The following is a 27,180-nucleotide window of genomic DNA, read 5'->3' as shown; positions in this document are numbered from 1 at the left end:
AGTCAATGACAATTAAGAAACTACATTTGTAAGGTAGTCAGTGACCAGGGGTTCTCCACTTCTGTATTTGACTTGAAATTAAGTTTTGAAACTGAATATCTAACAAAGCCCGCTAAGTAAGTTGAAGGAACCCCAAGAAAGAAACTAACTGCAGTAATCCTGTTCACGCAAAACATTAAATTTGGTGAAAGTATAACCTAGAAAAAGCCAAACTGAGGACATAGGCATGAAATCTATTTCTTCCCAGTCTCCCAAGCCAGAGAAAAGCTGAACAGCCTGAAAAAAGGATGGGCAAGGAGATAAACCCAACACTAACTGGGCTGGAAAAGTTATTTCTCCACAGAAAATCTATGTAACTCTTGTAGCTTGGTACTGTAGTGACTTTAAGCAATCAAGAGAAATTAGGGAACTGAAAAATGTACTTATCAACCAAAACAAAAGAGTGCATCCAACCCCACAGAACAATGGGAATAAGTGATATCCAGCAACCCTAATAATCAATCCACTATCTGGAAATCACCCAGAGGAAAACTCCTGAGAATTACTTGTACAGTACATGAGAATTTCTCTTGATGGCATCACTTTATTATATGTAAACTGCAAAGTTGAAAGTGAACAGGAGAGCTCCAATGTGTGCTGAAATACTGTACATCCTATAAAACTTCGCTGGGGAAGAGGCCTTAAAGAAACCTCACCTTTTGATACACTGACACAAGATATCTACAGTATAGTATTACAGTATAAACCAAAGCATTTACAGCCTGGACTATCAATACTCACCAATAACCAAATGTTAAAATTAGTACCACAGCAAATAATATGGTATTTGTATGATACAGGAGAATTAAACTACTGGTATTTGACCGAAATAGAACAAATATAAACACTCTCTTCTTCAAGAAGCTCAGGATTCATAGGACTAGAGCCCCTCCCATGGCCCTACAGTATGTGGGTTAGTTCTAGATGTAGTTGTGTTGCAACCACTATTAGGGGTACTTAACTCAGTCTTGCTATTTGCCTAAAGAATTTTTTTTTTATTATTACCCAACCCAAAACAACCTCATCAATACTCAGGCCCTCGAGAGGCTTTCCAATTTTTCGAAATAAGGAAAGAGAATACAGTATCTCCCTGAAAGGAGATAAAGTATAAAGTATGGGACATGTCCCAATGAACTACTGGTATTCTGAATCAACTCCTGCTCCAGAAACCAAAAACTCACTGTTTAGGAATGGTGAGATACCCAAGGTTCCTGAACACTAACTGGTTTAGAACTTATCGTGCAACTGAATTTTCTATGATGCAGTAAAGGCTCATAGTTGATGTTACACCAAGTCGCTATTGAATTGTTCCAACTGAACACCTACAAAAAAATCCGGTTTCACCTTCCTCCCCATCATCAGAAAAAGTGCAGTCCGAGTAACATAAATTGACAATCCTTCTTCTTGAAAAGGTGTGCAAAACCCTAAAAGAAAAATTCAAAATCAAAACTAATCTAAAAAAATGCATTGTACAGGTACCACCTTGAAAGTGCACCTAAACAGCACTCATTTGTAAAGCCAATGCATGTGGAACAATTCATGCTAAACAGATCATAAATAAAATTTTATAAATTAAAACAACACATACCGGTAATACATAAATAAAACACTTTACTGAAGCCACATATGGTCAATTCCCTTGAAAAATGAAAAAAATTTCCACCATCAATGAAAACAAGATTCTCAAGTTAACAGTTCATGTTCTCACTGGGGTGCATAACTTGTGTTATAAGGCATTGGTTCATCCTTTAGTGTACAGGGACCATGAACGGCATAACTCAAGTTTTTTCTTGCTTATAACGAGCATTACCTTTGTATCACCCTTTACACTCGTTCACCTACCCAGCCAGTCCAAGCTGGCTAGCAGAATCCATGAAGAATTATCTTTACAAAACAAAACCACCAAATTAAGGTAGATGGTTTGCAAGTCCAGAGTTCATTAGCCCACTTAATAACAAACTGGCTTCACTTTTAGAAGGGTCATAGCAAACTGTAAAGTAATTAACTCATAAAATTCAAGCAAAAATATGGGCCTGCTGTTAGTACTGTATAGCAATAAAAACTGCCCCAGCCTAGATTCTCCTAAAGTGCAAAGAAACGAGGCAATGGGTTTAACTCAACGGAGGGGTATCATATGTCCCAAGGGAATGAAGAAACTGCATTAATAGAGACTGAAAGCGAAAAGGACCTGGATGTGTATGTTGACAATGAACTGAATTTCTTGAGCCATTGTGAGAAGAAGGTGAATCAAGCAACTAAATTATTTGGTCTTATAAGAAGGTCGTTCAGATATCTAGACGGTGAGTCATTCGTAACGATCTTCAAAGAGTGAGGTGCTTCCCTCATTTTTTTTTAGTTTTATCCTCTGCACCACTGATAGGCTCGTTAGCAGCTTGGGCGATCGGTTACGTCTCTGTTACACACTACTGGCAATTACTGGGCATGAGATATGCTAGGGACTGTCAGTTGATTGAAAATGTCCAAATGGGGGCCACCAGACTGGTGCCTGCACTTCGGCACCTCAGCTATCCAGAGATTAGAGCACATGCAACTGCCTAGCTTATACTACAGACGGGCAAGGGGGGACCTAATTGAGGTGTATAAACATCTCAAAGGGCACTACTCAGTCGAGTGTCCATACCTGGAGCTGGTGGATGCCCGCCCCACAAGGGGTCACAGCTCAAGGTTGAAGAAGCCACAAGTCTTGAAAACTGTGAGGGCAAACTTTTTCGGAGTGAGAGTTGTGAACTCTTGGAACAACCTGCCAGAGTGTTGTGGTGGCACCGAGTGAGAGCCGTTTCAAGACCAGACTTGACCCACACTGGAGCAGGTTCAGATACATTCAGGAGCCAGTGCATGCCCAGAACTTGCCAACAATGTGTAAGACGTGATCGACCGCCCAAGCAGCTAACGAACCGATCAGTGGTGAAGAGGATAAAAGTAAAGGTAAAGTAAAAATAATAGGACACAACTGCTGGTAGAATAGTCTTTACAGAGCAAGGAAGTGAGGGGGTACCCTAAATCTGAATCTATGAGATGGTTATCCAGCAACAGCTGACAGACAAGCTAGTGTGACACACCTACCTTTCAATGTGTCCTTGTTTCCAACCCTCCCATTTTTAAATTGGCATGGTTGTAACAGTGAAGAAGATCCAAGGGCATATTTAACCCACAGATACTACATCACGTCGTGGTCACTAATAATTAGGGTCTATGAACTGCAAAGCTAAGAGTACATGTAATTACGTATTATTTCTGTTACCTAATTGAAAGGTATGTTACATGAATGGCTTTATTAATATGAAAATTGCATACACAGAATTAAAATGTGATTAGGTAATGATGTACAGCAAATGCATTTTATTTTGTTTACAGCCACTCCTCGACTTACGACGGGGTTAGGAACCCAAATCCAGGTCGTAAGTCGAAAATGCGAAGATAATACATAGAAAATCTAAAATGGGTGTTTCCTTTTCTTCTCAGCACCACAAAACTCTCACTTTTAAGCATGCCAGCCATTTTAAAGGGAATTACGAACGAAAATTTTGTCAGTACACAGCGTGATCACTAACGTCGGGACTCGAAAATACGTAATTTGAAAAAATTTTGGTACGAATGGGGCGGTCGTATGTCCGGGTGGTCGTAAGTCGAGGAGTGGCTGTATTTATTATATTTATACCCCCTGTATGATTCATTTCAGCATCTGTACAAATGTTTGAATTGTTTATACAGTAAAATGAAAAAAGAAAATATACAGAGTAAATGTAAAATGTAAGTTTACCGCCACTTAGGATGTAGCTACAGTACTGTACAGTACTGTATTTCTCTCCAGTGTTGAATTTTTTAATGAGAATTTCCACCAATAAAAGTGTCCAGGTAACATGTACTGTATTAAGAGAAATGAAATTATTCCACTGTGAACTATAAAGATTCCCTTGATACTTTATGAATACAATTTACTGGTACTACTCATAAAAATATGATCATCCCTACTTAAATTTCATCACTCAAAATAAGTAATGACTGTCAATTATTCACAAATATCAACCTTTACTAAATGTCACATATCAATCACCAGACTGTTTAATAGAATTCTACAGTATCACCGAATGGTTCGTTATTTGACAACAATGTCCAGCCTAATACTGTGGAGTACAAGTCCTGAACATGTAATAAAGTACTTCTGCATGATTATCCACATCTAAATCTTTAAAAAGAACAAAGTCAATCTTAAAAAAAAGGCAACAGTTTTCACCTTTTTACACAGTACAGTACAGTAGTTTTAGACAAGTCTGTAGCCTGTGAACTCATCTGTTTTACATAATTATTTAATACAGTACAGTAATAGGGTTTATCCCCATATCACTAAAGTAAATATTTCTTGTCTTCACTGAAGTTTTGTTTTTCTTGTCAACATTCCTTTTGTCCTTAGTAAGCCAAAAACAATGCTTCAAAACATCCCATAAATAGTACAGTACTTTATTTTGTCTTCAATTGCACCTCTGGCTCATTTACACCTTCACTATTAAGTATTTATTCTAATGCAACCTTGGTAATATTACAAGAGGGATTCATTATTTTGTCCTTAAAAAAGAAGTCCTCAAACTTTGTTTCTTGTGCCTTTCTGTATTACTGCTTAGACAGATCTTACAAGCCTGTGTGGTCATACTGTCCCAAGCATTTGTTTGTCAAATCATCATAAAAGTTTTTCTTTGTTTCTTTGATCTGTTATGGAAGAAGTTAGACAACTATAGAGGGGAACCTATTGATTGATGGGAGCAACTCCCAAAACCAGCCAGCCAGACTATTATTAACAATTTATTTTCTTTTGCAAGTTACAAACAAGGTTTTGAGATGACATTTAGCATTTTATGGGTGTGGTGTCAATTATGATAATGATGCAAAATATTTTCTACCCAAAACAGCTGAATATGTTCAACTTTATATGAAAACTGATGGTTTGCTGTTCGGTAGTTGTAAATTTAGTGTGGTGGAACTTCAATACAGTACAGAACTTTCATAGTCTTCTTGTATATAAATTGTCACTTCTCCTTAGAAGTGCTTATAAATTTTACCATTACCTGTGGTAAACAAAACTCCCCTTGTTTTCCAAATAATTTCTATCAGGCAAACATATATGTTTTGCTTTAAAAGACCTCAAGATATCGTTAAAAAAAAAGATTTAATACTCTATTACCGGGCATGTACAGTACCCTTAATATAGCAAGTGACAACCTGCCATACCTTTCCGAGTTCAATCATTAAAATGAAAATAAGCACACCTAATTTATTGTACTGTACAGTATATTACCATATTCATGTCGGTAATAAATAAAGGGCACAAAGTATTTTGCACACTATTTCTCAGGATTAGAAGAATTAAAGTTTTTATATAAACTTCTGTGTATCTTTCTGCATTAGTCTCGACTTGAGAAGTCTTACACCCTTCACTTTATTGAAAATGCCTTAAACATGTATACGATACCTTAACATAGTTATAATGCCAATTTTTTTTAGTGAGACGGTGGAAATTTTTGTTCATGTAGTATTTATTATTAGCTGTAATCCTGTGTTCATGTATATTTCGTTTCGTTGATAAATATTTTGTTCAACATTTAATTAAGAGATGTTAAACTATTTTCGTTTATTTTACATTAAGGACCATTGGATATAACTTGTAATTTTCTGCCACAAGGCAAAGAAAAGTTTAATTGGAATTATAGATCACAATCCGTTAGTCCAAATTCTTAATATTGTGACTCTAGGTTTAGTTACACATTTGGTTTAATATATTTTGCTTTGGTTCTGCCTCAGTCTGCTCTTGGGATAGATATAATTTCAAGTTGCCAAACGCCTCTTATGTTCGTGCTGCTTGGATCGAGCGCATATTTATTGGGTGCTTTGAGAATATATGTACAGAACTGTAGGTGAGTTTTCTATCCCAAATTACATCGATTAAATGTCTTATTTATACATATATTTAACGGTTAGGTGTTTCAATACACAAATTACGCTCGTGACTGGCAGCTATAATAACCGGGTTTTTTTGTTAGCAGTTAATCTCGTGGAGACTTACTTTTTTTTTTACAGGGATTAGCCCACCCGGGCACAAGTCACAATACAAAATAAAATTTTAAATAATAATAATAATAATAATAATAATAATAATAATAAAGAAAAACAAAAAGGTTAAAAGAAAGATCAAGAGTGAGAAACGATATATGTATGTTGTGTTGTCAAAGTGAGAGAAACAATTGAGATCCTGCAATTGTGTGTAAATGAGACAGAAAGTCAGATCAGCAACCTGGGACTTGGTCACAATTTTTGTGATGCCATATGACATTATGCTTTCAATATCTTCCCAGGTGGTAGTACCTCCCTGTTTGATAGCTGTCTACTATATCAGCCAAAGAAATTTCACCCTGAAAATATTTCATTGTAATGTAGATGGTGTTGTCCAAACTTAATTTACTATTAACAAGGAAAATTAGGGTGTGGGTGTGTGCTCCATCCACCAATCACGGCGTGAGACGTAATATGCCCACCAATGAGGCTCAAGGCTGTGGACCTTGGGAAGCGTTTGAATGCCATTTACGACTTCCATATTCTTAATATCTAAATTATGTTGCATTTTTTCATACAACCATGTCACGTTCTTTTATATGGTTAGTGTTATTTAAAAATAATTCCATGTCACTAATCTACGATATATTTTTTTGTCACTGATAAAATTGACTACTGACAACTAGCTTCTACAGAGGACGCGAACAGCAACTGTGGGTATGTCATCTGCCCAGACACGTTTGGTACTTTTAATCTCCAGTTGGTAACAGTCACCACCCGAGACGAGCCGATCAGTGGTGAAGAGGATAAAAGTGATAATAGATAGTCCTCTGACAGTGAAAAATGTCCAAGATTATTGAATGCGTGCCAAACTTCTCGGAAGGACGTGATAAATCGGTAAGTCCGCATCAAACACTAAAATATAATTGGGAATAAACAGCGCCTAATGTCATTTGAAATTTGTAACTTTTTATATCCAAAAGTATTAGGTATTGAGTACCAGTGATAATATTGAATGGTAAAATTAAAGTACAGTACAAAGCAAACTATGCGTAATCGGAGGGGATTCGCAAAGCTTCTGTGCACTGAACTTTTTTTTTACCTCTTAAATGACTGTACGAACGCAGTTGTTTAATAATTCTTAAGTTTAAAAATGTTGCCCCCCCCCAAAAAAAAAGCATCAAAATAATAATGACTACCTTAACTATACATTTTCTTCATGATTACCAGTATCCACTGTCTCCTATTAACCTAAGTGACGTTTAGTCGAACTTATCTAATTACAATGTGAGGATTGTTTGATAAGAGCAGCAGTGTCAGTCTGTCTGTGTTAATCAATTGTATATAAAGCCCCCCTTCTCCTTACCGTATTCGACTCAAGGCTGAAGAAGCCACAAGCCCAGAAAACTGTGAGGGGTAACTTTTTCGGAGTGAGAGTTGTGAACTCTTGGAACAATCTGCCAGAGAGTGTTGTGACGGCACCGATTGTGAGCTCTTTCAAGACCAGACGTGACCGATTGCCCAAGCGGCTAACGAGCCGATCAGCGGTGAAGAGGTTAAAAAAAAAAACCGAAAAGGCGAAATGCTCGGTGTTTGCTACGTAGCCCCGTAGTTTTTTCTTGCTTGTCCGAGCGATATATTAGGCAATTTTTCGTGCTAGGGAGCCGAAATATACGCAGTAACAAGTACATACATTAGCAAAATATTGTTCTTAATTATTATTTTACTCATTTTGTTCATGGCACGATGTTGCACATTGTCTAATGTGCCTGTTACGCAAGCATTCTATGTTAATAAGTTTATGTTAAGAACTAGGAACCGGTTACTTTTACTTTTATCCTCGTCAACACTGATCGGCTCGTTAGCCGCTTGGGCGATCGGTCACGTCTATGTTACGCACTGTTGGCAAGTACTGGGCATGCACCGGCTCCTGAATGTACCTGAACCCGCTCCAGTGTTGGTCAAGTCTTGTTTTGAAAGAGCTCACACTCGATGCCGTCACAACACTTTCTGGCAGATTGTTCCAAGAGTTCGCAACTCTCACTCCGAAAAAGTTTGCCCTCACAGTTTTCTGGACTAGCGGCTCTTCAATCTTGAGCTGTGACCCTTTGTGGGGCGAGCGTCCGCCAGCTCCAAGTAAGGACACTCGACTGAGTAGTGCCCCTTGAGATGCTTATACACCTCAATTAGGTCACCCTTTGCCCGTCTGTAGTATAAGCTAGGTAAGTTCAGGCGCTCCAATCTCTCAGGGTAGCTGAGGTGCTGAAGGGCAGGCACTAGTCTGGTGGCCCTCTGAACATTTTCAACCAATTGACAGTCCATAGCATATCTCGGGGACCAGACGGGGTCACTTAAATTTACGAACGTCACAAATATAAGTTAAATCACTAACATGCTCGTTTTGTATCAACGTCCACAAAACCTGCAATATAGATAATGCGAAAATATATGTAATATCTATTGTAGTTCTTTAGTTGGCATCAAGACGAGTTCTCAAAGGTCTATGCGCCACTTTTCTTGTTATAATAGGGTCTCGGTGCAATTTCAACCCCCATCTTATTGATATCTTCGTGTAGAAGCTTTAGTGACCTATAACGAGTAATTAAAAAATTACATCCACCCTTCTCTCCCTTCTTTCACTACTTTCTGATGAGGAACATGCTTCGCATACCACCCCCCAACAAACGGCCCCTTTATCACTCATCACCTCCCCTACGTTAGGACTACCTCGCCCCACATTCGTTTCCTTCTAACAGTGCCCACGACCTGACTACGCCCTGCTACTCCTCATACAAGGATTTTGTCACTTATCTCCATCCTCCACCTGCTTCTCCACTTTCAACACCTTCCTTTCTCAAAGTATCCACGACCTCACGATTCCAACACTCACTTCTCCCACTGGTTTTCAAGAATATAAGTGGAGATAGTCTATTAAGACGTTTTATTTCACTACTAACAAGTAATCAAATTTCAGAAACCTCATTACTAAAGGTAATCAAATTTCAGAAGCCTACTATGTGTTAATAAGTAATTTAGGTTTCTGTAAAAAAATTAAAGCACCATAGGTATTTATGACATGGTCTCCCCATGGAAACCACTGAACCTGCAAATAATCCCTATATTTGTACTTAACCTGTTATTTCTGAAAAAGGTAGTCCCCTTCACTAGTGTGTTTACAGGGGCTCGTCAGGCTTTGTTCTGTGTGACAGAAGGAAACTCGGAATAGTAAACACATGAAATCGAACTAAAACAATATTAACACAAATATCTCAAAGACAATGATCTGTAGAATATTTATATAACGAGCTCCTGTAAACGCACTAGTGAAGGGGACTGTACCTGAATCATATGACAAAGTATAGCAATACCAAATCTACATTTATCCCGTTCCTAAAAATACCGGCAAGTATCAAAATCAGTACCTGTAAGGTCATTTCTGAATAAACTAAATCACCCATCAATTTTCCCGTGTGGCAAAGGTGATAAAGGCAATAGCAGATGCGGTTCGTGAAACCCCGGGGGCGACCCTCCTGGACGTAGACCCCGGACACTCTACTAACCGCACCGTCTACACTTTCGTCGGCAACCCTACAAATGTCGTCGAGGCTGCCCTCAATGCCGCTAAGGTCGCCTACAAGCTCATCGATATGACCAAGCATAAAGGTAAACCAGTTGTGGTAGTTTTTACAAATCAGGGGACGAATGATTTAGGGACCGACAGAGGTGGAGTGCATAATAATCAGATCCAGTGAGGCAGTGTGGAGAGGCGGGCAGATAGTCCCAAGTGATAGTCTAGTTTGTACAAACATGTCACTTCTCGTCTGGACCATCTTAATAAACACCAAGGTCCAAATGATTAATGGGATGATACCACTCATACATTCCAGCCCAGAAAAATATACAAAAATAAATGAAATATTTAAAGCAATTTCGGCTTGTGTCTGTATAGATTTAAAAACATCTCTGAACTAGTAGCCTAAGCTGGTGAACGATAAGTATCATGTATCCTCTGTATCCCAGAAGTCCTCGTTTATGCTCACAATGTTTCGTCTTCAAGCTGTACATGTTGCCATAAAGCTTCATATTTGTGAGAATTAGTAAAAGCTTTTTTCGATTTGTTTATCGACCATTTAACACTAACAGTCATAGTTATAAAATATAAATAACAATAACCATGTGATATGTCCTACAATAGTCCTACAAGAGCCAATGTGAATGATTACCTAACGTAAAAGTTGGTAATTTATACGACGGAGTGGCTCTCATTTTTGGTTGTCTGCTTCACCACTTGCACAAGTTTTTTTTTCTCATGTACGATTCTTTCGTGTTGGATTTTCCATTTACCTGTAGACGTTATACATAGCCAAATCAAGTGACATTTAAGATTTTAAAATTACAAGGTAACTTCTGTGCTAATAATTAACTTCCTCTGGCAAAAAAATAAAATATTGATGAAGTTGCCGAGGAGTCCCCAAAGAAAAGTTCTTTACTGTCCCTCTTAGCGTAACTTTTGTTTGTTCGTTCTATTGTAATTTCCCTTGTTTTGCCAAGGTATCACGTTGTTCATGTGATGTGTTTTGTCTTTCAATGTGATTGGCATGTTTTTTCTTGTTTTATATTAATGTTACCTTTTTTGTTAAAATCTAAGCCTCATCTACGTAAAATTAGGTGCATATTTTAGTCACTTTCAAATCCTGTTCATTCTTGTAGGGTAATGTTATTTTCTATCCTTCCTCTTGTAACTCATGCCTGTGTTTATTCCATTGTTATAATTCAGTGTTTTCTCCTAAAACACATAATGATTTATAAACGTAATTGTTAAGACTGATTCCACTGAATATTTAAGCTTAGGCACGACCTATCTTCCCCCCCCCCCCATCTAAGGCGAACATCCGCGCATGGGGGCTCTGGACGTATGCCCATTCATTCCGGTGCGTGGGGTCACGGTCGAGGAGTGTGTCATTGTGGCCAAGACCTTCGGGAAACGTCTAGCCGAGGAGCTGGGCGTCCCGGTCTTCCTCTACGGCACCGCCTCCACCAGGGACTACCGCAAGACCATGCCTCAGATCCGCGCCGGGGAATACGAGGGCATGAAGGACAAGGTGAGGTTTAATAATGAAACCTGTTCTCTCAACTGTTCCACTATTTTCAAATCTCCTCTTTAGTGGGTACCGGAAGCAGTCATTTTAGTCAAGTCAATTCCTTGTATAATACTCAAGAAAAAATATCAAGCACTCTCTGGTTAGCATTTTTTTTAATTTTTAATTGCCCACTATTGCTTTCTTCCTAAAACTAGACACACTTTATTTGAACGCTACATAAATCCCTATAAACTGTAAAAAATGAATGCGAAGTTTCGTATCCATAAAGCCACTGGTTAACTGTATCTACATTAAGATTTAATTGAAACTTTTAGTTAGGAACTAGACCATTATCCCTCAGCTACAACTGCCAGAGTGGGCTCCGAACTTCGGCAGCCGGGAGTGGGTGGCTCGGTGGGGAGCGACTGTCACAGGAGTCAGGAAGTTCCTTATCGCCTATAACGTCAACATGGTGGCCACTAAGGAGCAGGCACATAGGTCTGACATTTTACAGTACGGTACTGGATTTCTAATAAAATTATGAGGACTTTAAGTAACCTCTGCATATTTTCAGCTACATTATTGGCGTTACAAACAATTAATCATGTTCATCCATTTTCCAAGGATCGCGCTAAACCTTCGTGAGCAAGGCCGTGGACCTGACCAGCCTGGCCGCCTCCGTTGCTGTCAGGCCATCGGTTGGTATCTCCAGGAGCAGAATATTGCCCAGATCAGCATCAACCTCACTGACTTTGATGTTACGCCCATACACATCGCCTACGAGGAAGTAAGCGCAATAGAATCTAATAAGGCCATGGAATGCATTTCTGTTTTAATATATTTAACGTTCTACAGTATGTTATCTATTTAAGAAAATTTATGACACCTGAGAGGTATGAATACAGCCTTTGGTAAACTGGTAAATCATCGTCCAAAGTTCTATTATTGAACTTGATTTAATTTATGACCACATAATCTAATTGTTAGCTGCAGCACCAAATCGAGTAGACTCATCTGTTAGAACCAATATAAAAAATAAATCAACCACTTTATCTGGTCAAATTGGTTAGTCTACGCCCTAGACTACCAGTTCAGTCACCCAAATTAGGATACCCAACCGGCCACTTTACCTGTCCAAATTGGGTGGAAACTAATTTCACTTCCACATTTGTTGACCCAAGCAATCACTTTAATTTTGCAGAATGATTAACCCAAATTACCATATCACGCTAAACTACACTTTTCCACCCACAGGCAAAGAAAGATGCCGAAGAAATAAACCTGGCGGTAACGGGATCTGAGATTGTGGGTCTGGTGCCCCTTGTGGCCATCCTGCAGGCGGCCGAATTCTACATCCAAAAGGAGAACCTCTTCATCCTAGACGAGGACCAGAAGGTGCACCTCGCCATCAACCGCCTAGGCCTTAGCACCATTTCGCCCTTTAAACCAAAGTGAGTTTTGTGTTACAGTATTTCATTTTACACTAGAATCTATAGGGTACCTATACAAGAATGATCAAGAACTAATCACCGGGAGCAATTCAGCATGATTTAAAAACACTTTCTTCATGAAAAAATAAAGCCGTCAGTAAAGTTACGAAAGATGGACATTTGGTCGACTAAACTCGCCCAGAAACAAGTGGTATACCGTAATACACACCCTTGCTTCACTAACGCAGCGTTGTTTGGCACTTCATACAGGATATTATTTTTCCATAAAAAAAAATACTTAATGGTTTTGAAAGGCGATACACGACAACTAAAACAGTTGAGACAGAGGTAAAAACCTTATTTAACATTGTTGCAGTTTCCGGTTACCTGTGGAATCACTAATTAGAGGTAAACTGGAAGCAACATTCATAAATGTTTATCGCCGTAATTAAGGCTGTGAGCGTAAATAAGGGAGGGACAAAGCGTAGTGTAATTAGCCTCATAGGTACACTTCTATTGGGCGTGAGGGACGAGAACAGACTGGTCGAGGGCCACTACTTGATTCATGATTGCAGTCCAGAGAAGAGTTCAGTGGAAATATACCATCACATGTCCAATAGATGACTACTCACGGCTCAAAGGAAAGTTACCGTGGGTGATGTAATTATATAACTAATGTATATATAACCCACATTTATATAAGTATTACTGTCTGTTAGACGGGGCTAATATAGCATGACTTCATCGAATTCCCTGAAGCTAACCCTTTTGACATTTATGAATCTATTTAATAAACTCGCTGTAAACGCTTCTGCGCTTCACCTTGCACAGGATGTAAGGGGGTACCCAATAAACTAGCCTCCTCGGGGGCAATAAAAAAAATAAAAAATATTATATTAACACATTATAGCAGCCTCAACTATTTCTCTTTTGGGTGGAGAGGGGAGATTATAAATTGGCTAAAATAAATGCAGTAGCTTTTTCAATTAAATATTAAAATTTCAAAGTCCACAGTAATACTAACTGATGGACAAGATAATACTCGGTCATTTCTAAAATTCAAGTTCCCACACACCCTCCCCCTTCCAAATACTACAATTATCTTTTCGCTTTTTCGGGTACCGCATATGTCGCAATTATTTCTAGTTATTTTGTTAATTACTGTGTAAAGCATCATGCATGTATATTATATTTACTGTTTAAACAACAGGGAGCGGATCATCGAGTACTGCTTGGAGGAGAGTGATGTCGGGGAGCTAGCACGGGGCAGCGTTGAACAGTTCATCAGGGGTGTGGCAGCCCGCACACCTGCCCCTGGGGGTGGTTCAGTCGCCGCCACTGTTGCTGCTCTCGTAAGGTTTTTTTACTGTTTAATATATTAAAACTCCCTGAAAATATGTTGTCATCATTAAACATCAAAAGTGAATTTATCTGAATCCTCAAAGATTATCTAATATTTCTCCTGTCAATCAATCGGAGTACCGTATCGTATCTGGGGGTTGGGGACCACAGTTCTCCACTCGAAATGTTCTCGGGCTGTTTTTACCAATCTTCCATGGCTATGCATCTCTCTGGGTACTTAGTTTTTAATTTCATTCATCCAGCCCAGTCTCTGCCTTCTCTTGGACGACCTATCCTCAACTTTGTCCATTAATATGTCTATAATTATCCCCTCTTCCCCACTTATATGACTAAAGTATCTCATTTGACTTTTTCTGTACATTCCAAATATTTCTCTTGAAGTTTTTCCTAATCGTAGAACAGTACTTCTTCATCTGTTTTCCTGTCGGTGTACCTTATTCTTAGCATTCGCCTATTACACCACATTTCAAAGGCCTCCAATCTCTAGTGTCTGCCGAGTGCTCACGCATCTGACACATGACCCATGCAATAGCCCTTTCCATGTAAAACCTTCCAGCAGCCTGTGTTTCAAATTGAACTTAATGCTTTTCACTAGGTTTTTAAGATTATTAAATGCCGTTTTTGTTTGTCCTATTCTTGTTTTGATTTCTTCCGTACATTTACAGTACCATCACAGCTATTGTTACTTCCAAAATACACAATATTTTCCACGTACGTTTCCAGTTGCCTACCATAATTTTTATTTTGTGAATTATTTCCAATTTGGAAACAACCATGTCTTTACAGCATTAAGTCTTAAACCATATTTTCCCCATTTTCACTAATTTGCCAACGAGTTTTATGATGCCTCTTCACTATCTGTGATAAGAGCAGTATTATCTGCAGAGCGTGTAATTGATATTACTCTACCATTAACTTTTAGTCCTTCATTATCACGTATAACTTCTCTCATTACTTCTGAATATACTGTATAGTATACAATGTTGGGGATAGAACGCAGCCTTGCCTTGCCCCGTCTGTGAACCAATTAGTAAATTCGTAGAATTTACTAACACTGTTGCCTCCTGGTGCAAGTCAAGATTCTTTAAAATTCTCATATCTCCTTAATTAATGCCTATTTTTTCCAATGGTGGCAATATAAATTACGTTTTAACAACCCTGAGACTGCATTTCATTAATTAGTTTCCTTACACCCAATTCGTATGAGAATAAAATGTGCAAACCTTTGAGAAATGATAGCCCTGGAACTTTCTCAGGGAGCGGCTTTGGGCGCCATGGTGGGGCAGCTGACTTATGGAAAGCGTCAGTGGGAGGCACTGGACAGTACCATGAGGCAACTCATCCCACCTCTCCACCAAACTGCCACTTCCCTCATCCCCGCCATCGATGCAGACACTGCCGCTTTTAACAACTACATGGTAAGGGTATACTCTACAGTATATGCATTAAGATAATATACAAATGGCTGTGTTCGTAACACACAAATGATTATATATATATATATATATATATATATATATATATATATATATATATATATATATATATATATATATATATATATATATATATATATATAGAGGAGGGTGAGATCAGGTCCACAATGGTCAGGTATTAGGTAATGACCCAACTAATCTTCAAAAAGCACCGCAGCAGTCGGTGGTCGGGTCAGAGGGTAAGCTAACCCAACCTTCTCACCCGGTTACAAATCTTCTTAATTACGAAATTATCCAGTTTGTACATACCATTGCTCAAATTCATGTTGACGGATTTGGTATGTTTAATGAGACTAGATTTTATAATGTTCCTACTGTCAATTATTTTACAAGCTAATATTGAGGAGGCATTATCCCAGTGAATGCAATGCTTATTATCCCTCAAATGAACAAACATAGCATTGGATTCCTGGCCTGTCCTAACACTATATTTATGTTATTTAAGTCTAGTTACAAGATCTTTACGTGTCTGGCCTAAGTAAAACATATTACATTCCTTGCAAGGAACCTTATAAATGCAGCCACCTGTGTTGTTAGGGGAGTTCTTGATTAACATTTGTTTAACAGTGCATGAGTTTTTAAATGCCACATTGACGTTCCAGGTTTTTAGTTGTAAAGGAATTTGAGAGAAATTTTTGTGAAATGGTAATACTAAGAGATTCTTATGGTCATGGGTGGGCTTGGGATCAGTTCTATAGAAAGATTTCTTAGTAATGTTAAGGCATTTGTCTAGGAAAGATCTAGGGTACTTAAGGTTAAGCCAATATTATAGATATATTTATATTCCTCATCAATGAATTCCGGGCTGCAAATTCTCAAAGCACGTAAAAACATTGATGAAAATACTGACTGTTTGACTATTATGAAGTCGTCTTTCGAGACGGGCAATGAAATATTATCCAGGGAATCTATGAGGAACTCCAGTAAATCATCAACTGGGACCATTGTGAAGAGTGATGTTACATCAAAACTGACCAGTTTAAAATCATAATTAATGTGTAAGTTATTGAGTTTATCAACCAGATCGATATTATTCTTAATATTAGAGTTAGAAATGTTGCCAACTAGGGAATTTAGTAAAGGAAACCTACTAATGTGTGTTCATACATTCATTATTACCTGTATTCTGCCCACCATAATAGTCAAACAGTCAGTATTTTCATCAATGTTTTTACGTGCTTTGTTCATTTGAGGGATAATAAGCATTGCATTGACTGGGATAATGCCTCCTCAATATTACCTTGTAATTCAATTGACAGTAGGAACATTATAGAATCTAGTCTCATTAAACATACCGAATCCGTCAATATGAATTTGAGTAATGGTATGTACAAACTGGATAATTTCGTAATTAAGAAGATTTGGAACCAGGTGAGAAGGTTGGGTCAGCTTACCCTATGACCTGACCACCGACTGCTGCGGTGCTTTTTGAAAATTAGTAGGGTCATTACCTAATACCTGACCATTGTTTTGTACTTCTCCTTAGTCTGTACTCACCCCTGAAGATGTGAATTACACGAAAGCGCTTGGGAACTTCGTGTTTTCTTCTTTCCTTGTGGTTATCAGCATATATATATATATATATATATATATATATATATATATATATATATATATATATATATATATATATATATATATATATATATATATATATATATATATATATATATATATATATATATATATATATATATATATATATATATATATATATATATATATATATATATATATATATATATATATATATATATATATATATATATATATATATATATATATATATATATATATATATATATATATATATATATATATATATATATATATATATATGAAACATTCAGTTTAAATTCAAGCCGACTGATGGACTTTAGTTGAGTGCTTTCACAGTGCTAAACACCTTTTATTGGTCTAATCGTGCTTGGCACAATGAGGAGCCACAAAGACAACCAATCTAACACTGCGCATTTCTGACACTCACAGGCAGCCATGAAACTACCACAAAAGAATGATCAGGAACGGAGTTCTCGGGAGGCGGCGCTGAAGATTGCTACCGAGGAAACCATTCAGGTACCGTTATCCCTTATGAGGAAAGTCAACACCGATACATGGGACTGCTTCACTCAGCTGGCCGCTGTTGGTAACATCAACTGCAGGTCCGACCTCCAGGTACTAACACCCAAATCACTCATTTTCACTTTTTTTATTTAATTTTTTTGCTATTCTGAATGTATATCTTAAAATTTCCTCGCATGACCATTGCACGAACAAAGGCCCTCAATAATTTACATTACGAAAAATACCATTTGACAAGTCTCCATAAAAATCTAATTTCATCAGCTCTCCTACGACTCAGTTAAGGTAGGACTGGGGGGATTTTGTCCAATATGTACACCGTTGTTGCTAATCATATTCAGGTGGGTAGCCTATTGCATCCACCCCTCTCTCAATTAATAAATACTACAATATTTCCCATATGACTTGTGATAGGTTTACCGACATAGTCATATTGTATAACATTATTGTGTTTATATTGCCTTGAGATAAAAATCGAAAACAAATAACAATACAAGGAATAACTACACTTGTATTGGGCAGGTGGGAGCGCGATGTCTGGAGGCAGGTGCTTGGGGTGCCTACTACAACGTCCTCATTAACCTTGACAACATCACCGACGAAGTCATCAAGGCAAAGTATCTCAAGGAGGCGGTTGATCTCCTGCAGCAAGCGAGGAAGGGCTGCTCTACCGTGCTTGAAGCCGTCGATAAGAGACAAAAGTAATGACAAACAAAGGAGACGTTCTGGAAGGATTACGAAATCATTATGGGCAGAGGGAATATTATTAGACTAGTGAATCACACCCTGCAGTCAACGAATGCTATTAACGTTTTCTAGTTCCATCCTCTTTCTGTTTTAACATACAGTATAGCGTATATTGATGTTTCCTTCAAGTTTTTTTTTTTGCTTTTATATAGTTGTTTATACATAAGAAAATAAGGAGTCTGCAATAGGCCGGTTGGCCTGTGCATGGCAGCTCCTGTCGAGAGTTACAACCACTCTCTATCATCCAAGAATCTATCCTCTCCTTTTGAAACTTTCCAGCACTTACTACAAAGTTGCTAAGCTTGTACCACTCGTCCACCACCCTATTTGTGAACCAGTTCCTTCCTATCTCCCTCCTAAACCTAAACTTATCCAACTTAAATCTGTTGCTTCGAGTCCTATCCTGCTCGGATATTATAAGAACTTTATCTATATCCCCTTTATTGATTCCTTTCACCCACTTAAATACTTCTATCATATCTCCCCGCACTCTTCGTCTTTCTAGGGAATGCAAGTTTAGTTTCTTGAACCTATCCCGATATGGAAGGTTTCCAAGTCCCGGAATCATTTTCGTCATTCTTCGCTGCACCGACTCTAGTGAATTGATATCCATTCTATAATAAGGGCAACAGAACTGAACCGCATAATAGAGGTGCGGCCTGACTAGCGCAAGATATAGTTGCAATAAGACCTCTGCACTCTTATTACTTACACTTCTAGATATAAAACCCAACACTCTGTTTGCCTTATTTCGAACATTAACGCACTGTTTTCTAGGCCGTAGGTCCGGGCTTACAAGTACCCCTAGGTCTCTTTCACAAGTCGACTTCTCTAGGTTGATGTTGTTAAGGCTGTATACATTGACAGTATTTGTTCTTCCAATATTAAGTACGCTGCACTTGCTGATGTTGAATTTCATTTGCCATTTTTCAGACCACCCCTGCAGTTTATTTAGATCCTCCTGCAATGCATTTGCATCCTGCCCTGAATTAATCTGCCGTCCTATTTTGGTGTCATCCACCAACTTGCTAATGTCACTGCTGATCCTAGTATCTAGATCGTTTATGTAGATTATGAACAAGAGTGGGCCTAGTACTGACCCCTGGGGAACCCCACTGGTTATACGGCCCCACTCAGATTTAACACCATCTACACTGACCCTCTGCGTTCTATTGGTGAGCCATGATTTTATCCAATTTAAAACTTTCCCCTCGATACCATGAGCCTTAATTTTTCTCAGAAGCCTCTGATGCAGTACTCTGTCAAATGCTTTGCTAAAGTCTAAGTAAATAGCATCGTAATTTTCGTCATTATCTACTACCTCGAAAACTTTCCTAAAAAACGTCAGCAGATTTGTTAGACAAGATTTTCCCTTTGTAAACCCATGTTGAGAGTCGTAGATTAATTTGCTTTTCTCTAAATGCGATCGGATGCTATCTGCTACAATTGATTCAAGAACTTTCCCCACTACTGACGTCAAACTGATCGGCCGGTAATTTGACGCTGATGCTCTGTCTCCCTTTTTGAATATGGGTACTACATTTGCCTGTTTCCACAAGTCTGGCACAACTCCCGTGTGTAATGATTTTGTAAATAAATTTACGAGGGGTCCGCTAATCTGTTCCCTACACTCTTTCAAGACTCGAGAGAAAATTTCATCCGGCCCTGGGGATTTTGTCTTCTTTAGTTTATTTATCCTCTTAAGAACATCCTCTTTTCCGATACTGATATTCATTAATTTCTCTTCTTCCTTTCCCCTAAATATCAGTTCCACCTCTGGAATTTCCTCGCGAATTTCTTCTGTGAAAACTTATAAGAAGTAGCTGTTCAATGCGTTGCTTATTTCTTCACTGCCATTTATCACTTCTCCCCTCCCTGACTTTAAAGGCCCAACTTTGTCCTTGACCTTTGTTCTGTATACCTGGAAAAATCCCTTGGGATTCGCCTTAGATTCTCTTGCTATTTTGATTTCATAGTCTCTCTTTCCTTTCCTTACATTTTTCTTAACATTCCTAGATAGTTCATTATACCTATTTCTGAGCTGCTCCTCCCCTCCCTTTAATTTCTTATATATTCCTTTCTTTATTCCTATGCCATGTTTAAGTTTCCTGGTCATCCACCTTGGCTCATTCTTATTTGACCTAATTTTTCTGTATGGTATATTTTGTTCTTGTGCTTTATGTAGTATACTAGTGAATACATTATATTCATGATCAATTCTTGTGTCATCTATGACCTCACCCCTTCCTACTGGGGACTGACGTGACTGTTCCCAGGTGACCTCAACTAGAGATCACCCATGCCTTAAATTAGGTGAAATAAAAGTTGGTAAAGAATACTCAAAATAATCTAACCTGCATTGCATTTTTTCGCCAATGAAGTGCCAGTGGAAGGAACAGCAAGCATCCGCAGGAAAATTCTTGTGCCACTAGTAATAGATGACAGCAAATTGCAGATTGTATTTTATGAACGAAGTGGGTAGCTGCACCAGATAGTACAAATAACGATTTCAATATTTGCACCCGACTTTCGTTCCCCTTGATGACGAGGATAGGGTGCAAATAGTTAAACCATTACTAGAACCCGAGATTTCAACACCATTATTGAATATTATAAGAATTTTGCACTGACAAAACTCGGGTGCAGATAACAGCTTCACCCAAACAAACCATTAGGTAAGTAAGGTTAGGTAGGTTTCTTTGGTTAGATTGTGTTTAATGTGGCGGGTGTTACGGCTAGGGAGTTCGGTAAGGTTAGGTTCTGTACCAGATAAAGTATACGATAATAAATTATATAATATATGATTTCAATTTTCACATTAATGACGATTACCAAAAGACACAAATAACTTCATTGTTGTTTTTTTTTACTCAAAAATTTACGCTTCTTTCATCGGGTGTAAACAGGTGCAGTAATTTGCACCCGAATTTCGCAATGACACACCTCTGGTGCAGATAAGTTTCACTCTGCACCCGATACACATGATGATGAGGTTCGAGTGAAATAATGATTTCGTTATTTGCACTATCGGGTGCAAATACCTTTGGCCCTTCTATGATTCAAAGTAAACGTTTCAATGAAAATCCCCAAAACGGACAGAGTTTTTCTGGGTATTAATTAATACTGAATGTACTGTAATATTTTCAGATCGAGTACAGGAATAGTAAATAGCTATTTCAAATTTTCTTCCCCCATAAAGGTTTCTACTACGGCGGCTAACAGCAAGCTGGTCACTACCTTCACGTGTTTGACTGGCAAACAACGTTATTTGGGTGAAAACGGACCACCACAAATAATTGTCAAAATTTGGTATTTCCTGCTATTATCAAACGCTTTTTATGCGTCAGAGCATGAGGAGACGGTGATCTATTTACTGAAAATATTATTTTGCTTTTCTGACACCGAACGGTTCACACCAAGTACAATAAGAAATTATCTATAAAGTAACTCTGAAACTGCTAGTTTAGTGGCGCTACTTCTGCACATGATACACCAATGTTTATTTTTCATCAGATTTTCACCAACCTGGAATAAATTCGAACACAATGTGAATTCGAAGGTTGAAAAGAAAAAAAATATTTAGAAGCTGCACTTTTGGTATTTCATTGAGGAGTTATAGGTGACGGCAGACAAGTTTACCAAGTTAAGGACTCACAACGTCACCGCCAACTTCGTGAACAACTCGTAGATCGTTATAATTTTACTCAAATATTATAAACATGTTTTGGGGAATTAAGGCAAATAATGTTACATAAAACTGTCTTCCTACACCACTCGCCATCAACGTGCCTTTCTGGATAGTTAAGTCCTTAAAGTCCAAGGTAAAATAATTTAAAGTCTAAACAAGCCCAGGTATCAATGACAACACTGGCACTCCACGCCCCGACAAACACTTGCCTGTCATACGTTTTCGATTACATATATATATAGATCATACCTAATATTGATCAATACATAATGACAACCAATCAATTAAATTTATGCTTACCGAAGGCGTAGTCTTCTAATCTCACCACGGAGTAAATAAAATCGATCCTTCCTCCGCCACGTCTGACAAGCAACTAACAACAATTGGTGGCTCGGGGTCATTCTAGTGACGTCACTGGCGTTTTGAATCTTGGAAATGAAACAATCAAGAGCTCTGAAACAATTCATTGACTGCTTCTCAAATTGTTAAAACGAATATTAGTGTTAATCTAGATAATTGTTCGAGATTTATAAAGCATTTGATAGTGTAGAATGAATACATCTTTACATTTTAGCCTGGAAAGCCTGAATTTAGGTACAGTATTGGATATTCTTTGGCTTGGATCCTCTGAAACTCCTAAATTCAATAGAATACGTAAAGTTCGGATTAAAAGGCTTCAAATTCTTTTCTTCAAAGATTTGGTTTCTGTTGGGAGCGAATCATATCGAATAATTGGTAAGATTTGTTTGTTCGCCGGTATGATGATGTTATTTGAACTTGGACGACTAAAATCTTCTAAGTGCGTAAGAAGGTTTAGTAATTACACTTAAAGATTAAGAGGAATAAAGCTCTCTGTATGTTCGTTCTTTAGCAACTCAACCTTCCTAACAGGTGATTAGTAAAAACCTTCTTTGCTCACTAATAAACATATTCAGTATTTACTCACTCAAGAAAGCAGTACAGTATGCTGATGAATATGTGAGAATCTGGTCCTGTGTAAATACGATGGCAGTCTTGTTGTCTTTGGTTTAATTTAGCATATCAGGAAGTTAGTATTACAGATAGATGGTACTGTAACAAACAGGCCTTCACCAGTGACCACTTTCTTTGCTGGATATATTAACTTGTCGCTAGACTTAACAGCAATCTTGGAGATTTGCACACACAGACGCGTAGCACTGGTAGGACTGTATGACCCCTGTTCTTAAGTCTACGAAGCAGGAGGTCTTTACTAACCCAAGGTCTAGGGCCCACTGACTAAAATGTGGATTTGGGCACGAGACACGATGAACAATACACCAGTCTCAATCACCTCGCCTCCCATAGACTAGCTCACATACCCATTAATGGAATAGTGATGACGGAGTCACGGCTCACCTGGTCTCTTATTTACCGTAAACGAACATTTGGGGTTGGGTTGTGCGGGGTAGGCCCAACGCAGCCCATGACAATCTCCCAATACAGTGAATATCTTTGCTATAAAAAAGGATACTACAAAATATTTTTATAATTTCTTAACATTTATTTGCTATTTACAGTCATATAAAAATAGACTCCCATAATGCACTGTGGCAACATTATCACAACGAGTATATTTAGGCTCGGGTTAAACAGGGTGAGCTGGGGTAAAACGGGGCAATAGAGTCAAATGGGGAGCTGGGGTAAAACGGGACAATACCAAGAGAATAAAATAGGGAGCTGGAGTAATAAAAGGCAACACAGTTAAAATGGGGTGTGGGAAATAAGGAGAGCTGGAATGCAATTAGATGACAAGGTTAAATTGGGGTTACTGGGTTAAATGAAAGTGAGCGGACATAAATAGGAGAGCTGGAGTACAAGAGAGGGACCTACGGTGAAATAGGGGGAGCCAGGGTAAAACAGAAGCTGGGTTCAAATAGGGCACACAGCAAAATAGGGAAAAATTATCAGAAAGGAAAAGTATGGAAATGCTGGGCACTTTGGAGTCGTATATGAAGAGCTTTAGTAAAATGGAAAGATATTAGGTACTATTTGTGTGGTGAGATGGGGTTAGCATACCGTAAATGAGGTGAATATTGGGAAATAGAGGAAAGGAACCCAGCCCTTTTCATCTCTTAACCCATATTGCCAGATTGTTTTGCCAATTCCCTGTAATCATTAACCGGTGCATAGTTATGAGCTTGACGGGAAGGTTACAAGTTAGGGTAGTCGATCGGGCATCGCATATCATCACAACCATTCAAACTGATTGCTTGGATTCACTATACAAGACACATGGGTACCACCTTTATAAGTATCAGGTTTGGCTTTAATATGAACTACCGGTAGACATTATCCCTAAAATATGTTGTACATGAAAAATAAGGACCTCTATGCATTTTCAGTTTGCCTTATAAGTGAGGGAAAACTTTAAGAAGAAAGTTTCAACACTAAGTCTATTGCTGGTAGTACTGAACTAGAGGCCTCACAGGACATTAATAGCCTCTTGGAACATGAATCATGAGAAAATTTTATTGTAAAAATTAACCTTCCTAGCTGTCAAAGTGCACATGTCTTATAGTAGGAATTGTTGTTATTGCATTGTGTACAATAGTATACATTTATACAGACTTGGATTATGGCAACTATCAACAGTACACAACTGTTCTTACATAATCATTTAAGCATTCTCTTATGTATTACTACTGCAATTATAAATAAATCCACAGCTTACAAGTACTTCTCCTCTCAATATATATATATATATATATATATATATATATATATATATATATATATATATATATATATATATATATATATATATATATATATATATATATATATATATATATATTTATATATAATTTTTTTTTTAATATAGAATACACAACATATTCACTGGATAGCATTAAAATTTCAATTTATAAATAGTTCAACTCGTATACCTATGTACAAAATTTACACTAAAATAAAATTTTAATCAAATACATGATCAGACTTCACTAAAAAAATATATCAACAACACTAGTTACAGTTTTACATTAGTCAGCACCAAAGCATTTACACACAAGTGCTAAGTCAGTATAAAGTTATGTACTGTACTTGGAGGCCTGATGCAGATCAAAAGAAACACAATAAACAAGCTGGCCAACACAGACTGTCAATAAGTAGATCTCTAAGGAGCCGGGGCAATAAAATTAACCTGGAAATATTTATAAGCACTGTACCTGTATCTCTCAATCACAGTATTCATTTTAAAGAGGAAGGCAACTAGTCCAGAGATGTAACTTTTTAAGCTTGAGTGTAACTAAGTGAATGTCATATGGAGGGTGTAAATACAAGAGGTAACATGTATGTACATTTCCCATATACTGTACTGTACTGGGTGGCACATTAGTCACTTAAATATGAAAATTTGTCTTGAACACTTGTTCTTGGTACCTATTCCTTCTATACTGTAATAACGAACATCAACATTTTTCAAATATGATTCAATCCTGGAATCCATTTAAATGAATACTTTAGAAACTGTGAGCCTTCATCCCTCCAACTTTCCAAGGAATTCCTCAAACAAATTTTCAAATAAAATTCTTTACACAACCTCTTCCAACTGCAAATATTGACTAAAAAAAATGATCCATAATACTTTACTATACTTTATCCTCTTTGCTACTGATATAATTCTCTTGGGACTACATCACTGAGAAAAAAATGCTACAGATACTATGCTACCACAACTGCCGGTTCCCAAGAACTGTTCCTGGCCCACAGAGTTATGGATACAGAGCACTATACTCATTTAAGATAATAAAATGTAAAACTGGACATTTAGCTGAAATTTGAGATGCTAAATATCCATGAAAATTTCAACCAACTATTTTACATGGCCACTAATTATTTCTCTACCCCTGATGAGATGTCAAAGTAAAACATAAATAATCAGAGTAAATGAATAAGCCTAAGTCAAATTGTTGAGTTTGTTAGATGCCGAGAATATCTTAATAATTAGAAGCTACGCACTAATAAATTAAATGTTATAACTAAGATAATTAGATGCAAATTACTGTAATATTTAAGTAATGTAACCCAAACTATGAAGAAAAGTGAATTACCTGACAAAATAACAATCAAAGGCACTTGCTGAAAACTAAGTTCCCTTTATGAGATCCTAAGACATGAGCACAACTATACCATAAAAAATTTGAGAAAAAAAATGAGAGGCTATTACATCCTTGTTTTGGCTGCATCATACGGAGTTTATATCTACATCTTATTCTAATGTAACAACGTGTTATGTAATCAAGTATTGAATAACATATTATTTTCACTTACAGACGCCACACAAAATTAGTTCATACTGCTATACTACTGTATATATTTCCTATATCATGTTACATAATACAGGTAACATATTCTGATTACTCGTTACAATAATTTTCTTACACTTACCAGTTATTCATTGGTGAATCCTTGTTCTTTCATGGACTGAGGTATATTCACTTTATACAGCAGTACCTGTAACTACATGTCCAGTATCTTTACTGTTTTCCCTAAATGGAAACTGTAACAATATCTATAAACACAAAGTATGTTATCAGGGTAAACTTAATGAACATGAGACAAAGCACTTCATGTGATGGAATGTCTACTGATAGTGTGTTTCTATGCATTTAATATATGAATACATTACAGATATCCTGGAATATTGCATTTTTTCCAGCCATTGCCAGCCCTTTCCGTCTAAGGTACAGGGTGACCATGTGAGACATTATGAGTTTTCTATATACATGTGGTCAGTATACCGGGTAGCCAGAATGAAGAGCAGCACACACACTCCATTATTCACTGCTATTCATCCATTCTGTAGTTTGCTCATTGTGGAAATAAAACCGTAACCTCCACGGAAGAAAATTTTTGGCAATCTACAGCACTTCATTAATTGTTTTCTAACTGAGCAATCACAAGCCAAGACAAAATAAAGAGTTCAGAGCTATTTGACATTTTAATAATGAAAAGACTATAGTTGAACATACATATACAGCTCCTCCCCGACGTACGACCTGCCTCAGTCGTACCAAAATTTTGTCAAATTACGTATTTTCGAGTCCCAACGTCAGTGATTGCACTGTGTACTGACAAAATTTTCGTTTGTAATTCACTTTAAAATGGCTGGCAAGCTTAAAAGTGAGTTTTGTGGTGCTGAGAAGAAACAGAGACACCCATTTTAGATT

General features: G+C 37.5%; 2 protein-coding genes across 2 annotated transcripts in view; one reads left to right on the top strand and one right to left on the bottom strand.

Annotated features, from left to right (window-relative positions):
• Nucleotides 1-22,353, bottom strand: part of LOC121854279 — a 46,152-nt gene extending 23,799 nt beyond the window's left edge. The window contains exon 1 of the transcript XR_006086523.1: nt 22,289-22,353. The gene's annotated coding sequence lies outside the window, so the exon portion shown is untranslated. The remainder of the gene's footprint in view (nt 1-22,288) is intronic.
• LOC121854277 (formimidoyltransferase-cyclodeaminase-like) lies at nt 6,829-18,523 on the top strand. Its single transcript, XM_042348835.1, has 10 exons — nt 6,829-6,999; nt 9,582-9,765; nt 10,987-11,204; nt 11,545-11,681; nt 11,808-11,970; nt 12,438-12,634; nt 13,824-13,965; nt 15,232-15,393; nt 17,461-17,646; nt 18,076-18,523. Exons 1-10 carry the CDS (start codon nt 6,946-6,948, stop codon nt 18,256-18,258), a joined length of 1,626 nt encoding a protein of 541 aa, XP_042204769.1. The 5' UTR covers nt 6,829-6,945; the 3' UTR covers nt 18,259-18,523.
• Nucleotides 22,354-27,180: the final 4,827 nt, after the last annotated feature.

This window comes from Homarus americanus, unplaced genomic scaffold, assembly GCF_018991925.1.
Source record: "Homarus americanus isolate GMGI-L3 unplaced genomic scaffold, GMGI_Hamer_2.0 scaffold54443, whole genome shotgun sequence".
NCBI lineage: Eukaryota > Metazoa > Arthropoda > Malacostraca > Decapoda > Nephropidae > Homarus > Homarus americanus.
The sequence above is the reverse complement of the archived record's forward strand: the minus strand, read 5'-3'. Positions and strand labels throughout refer to the sequence as shown.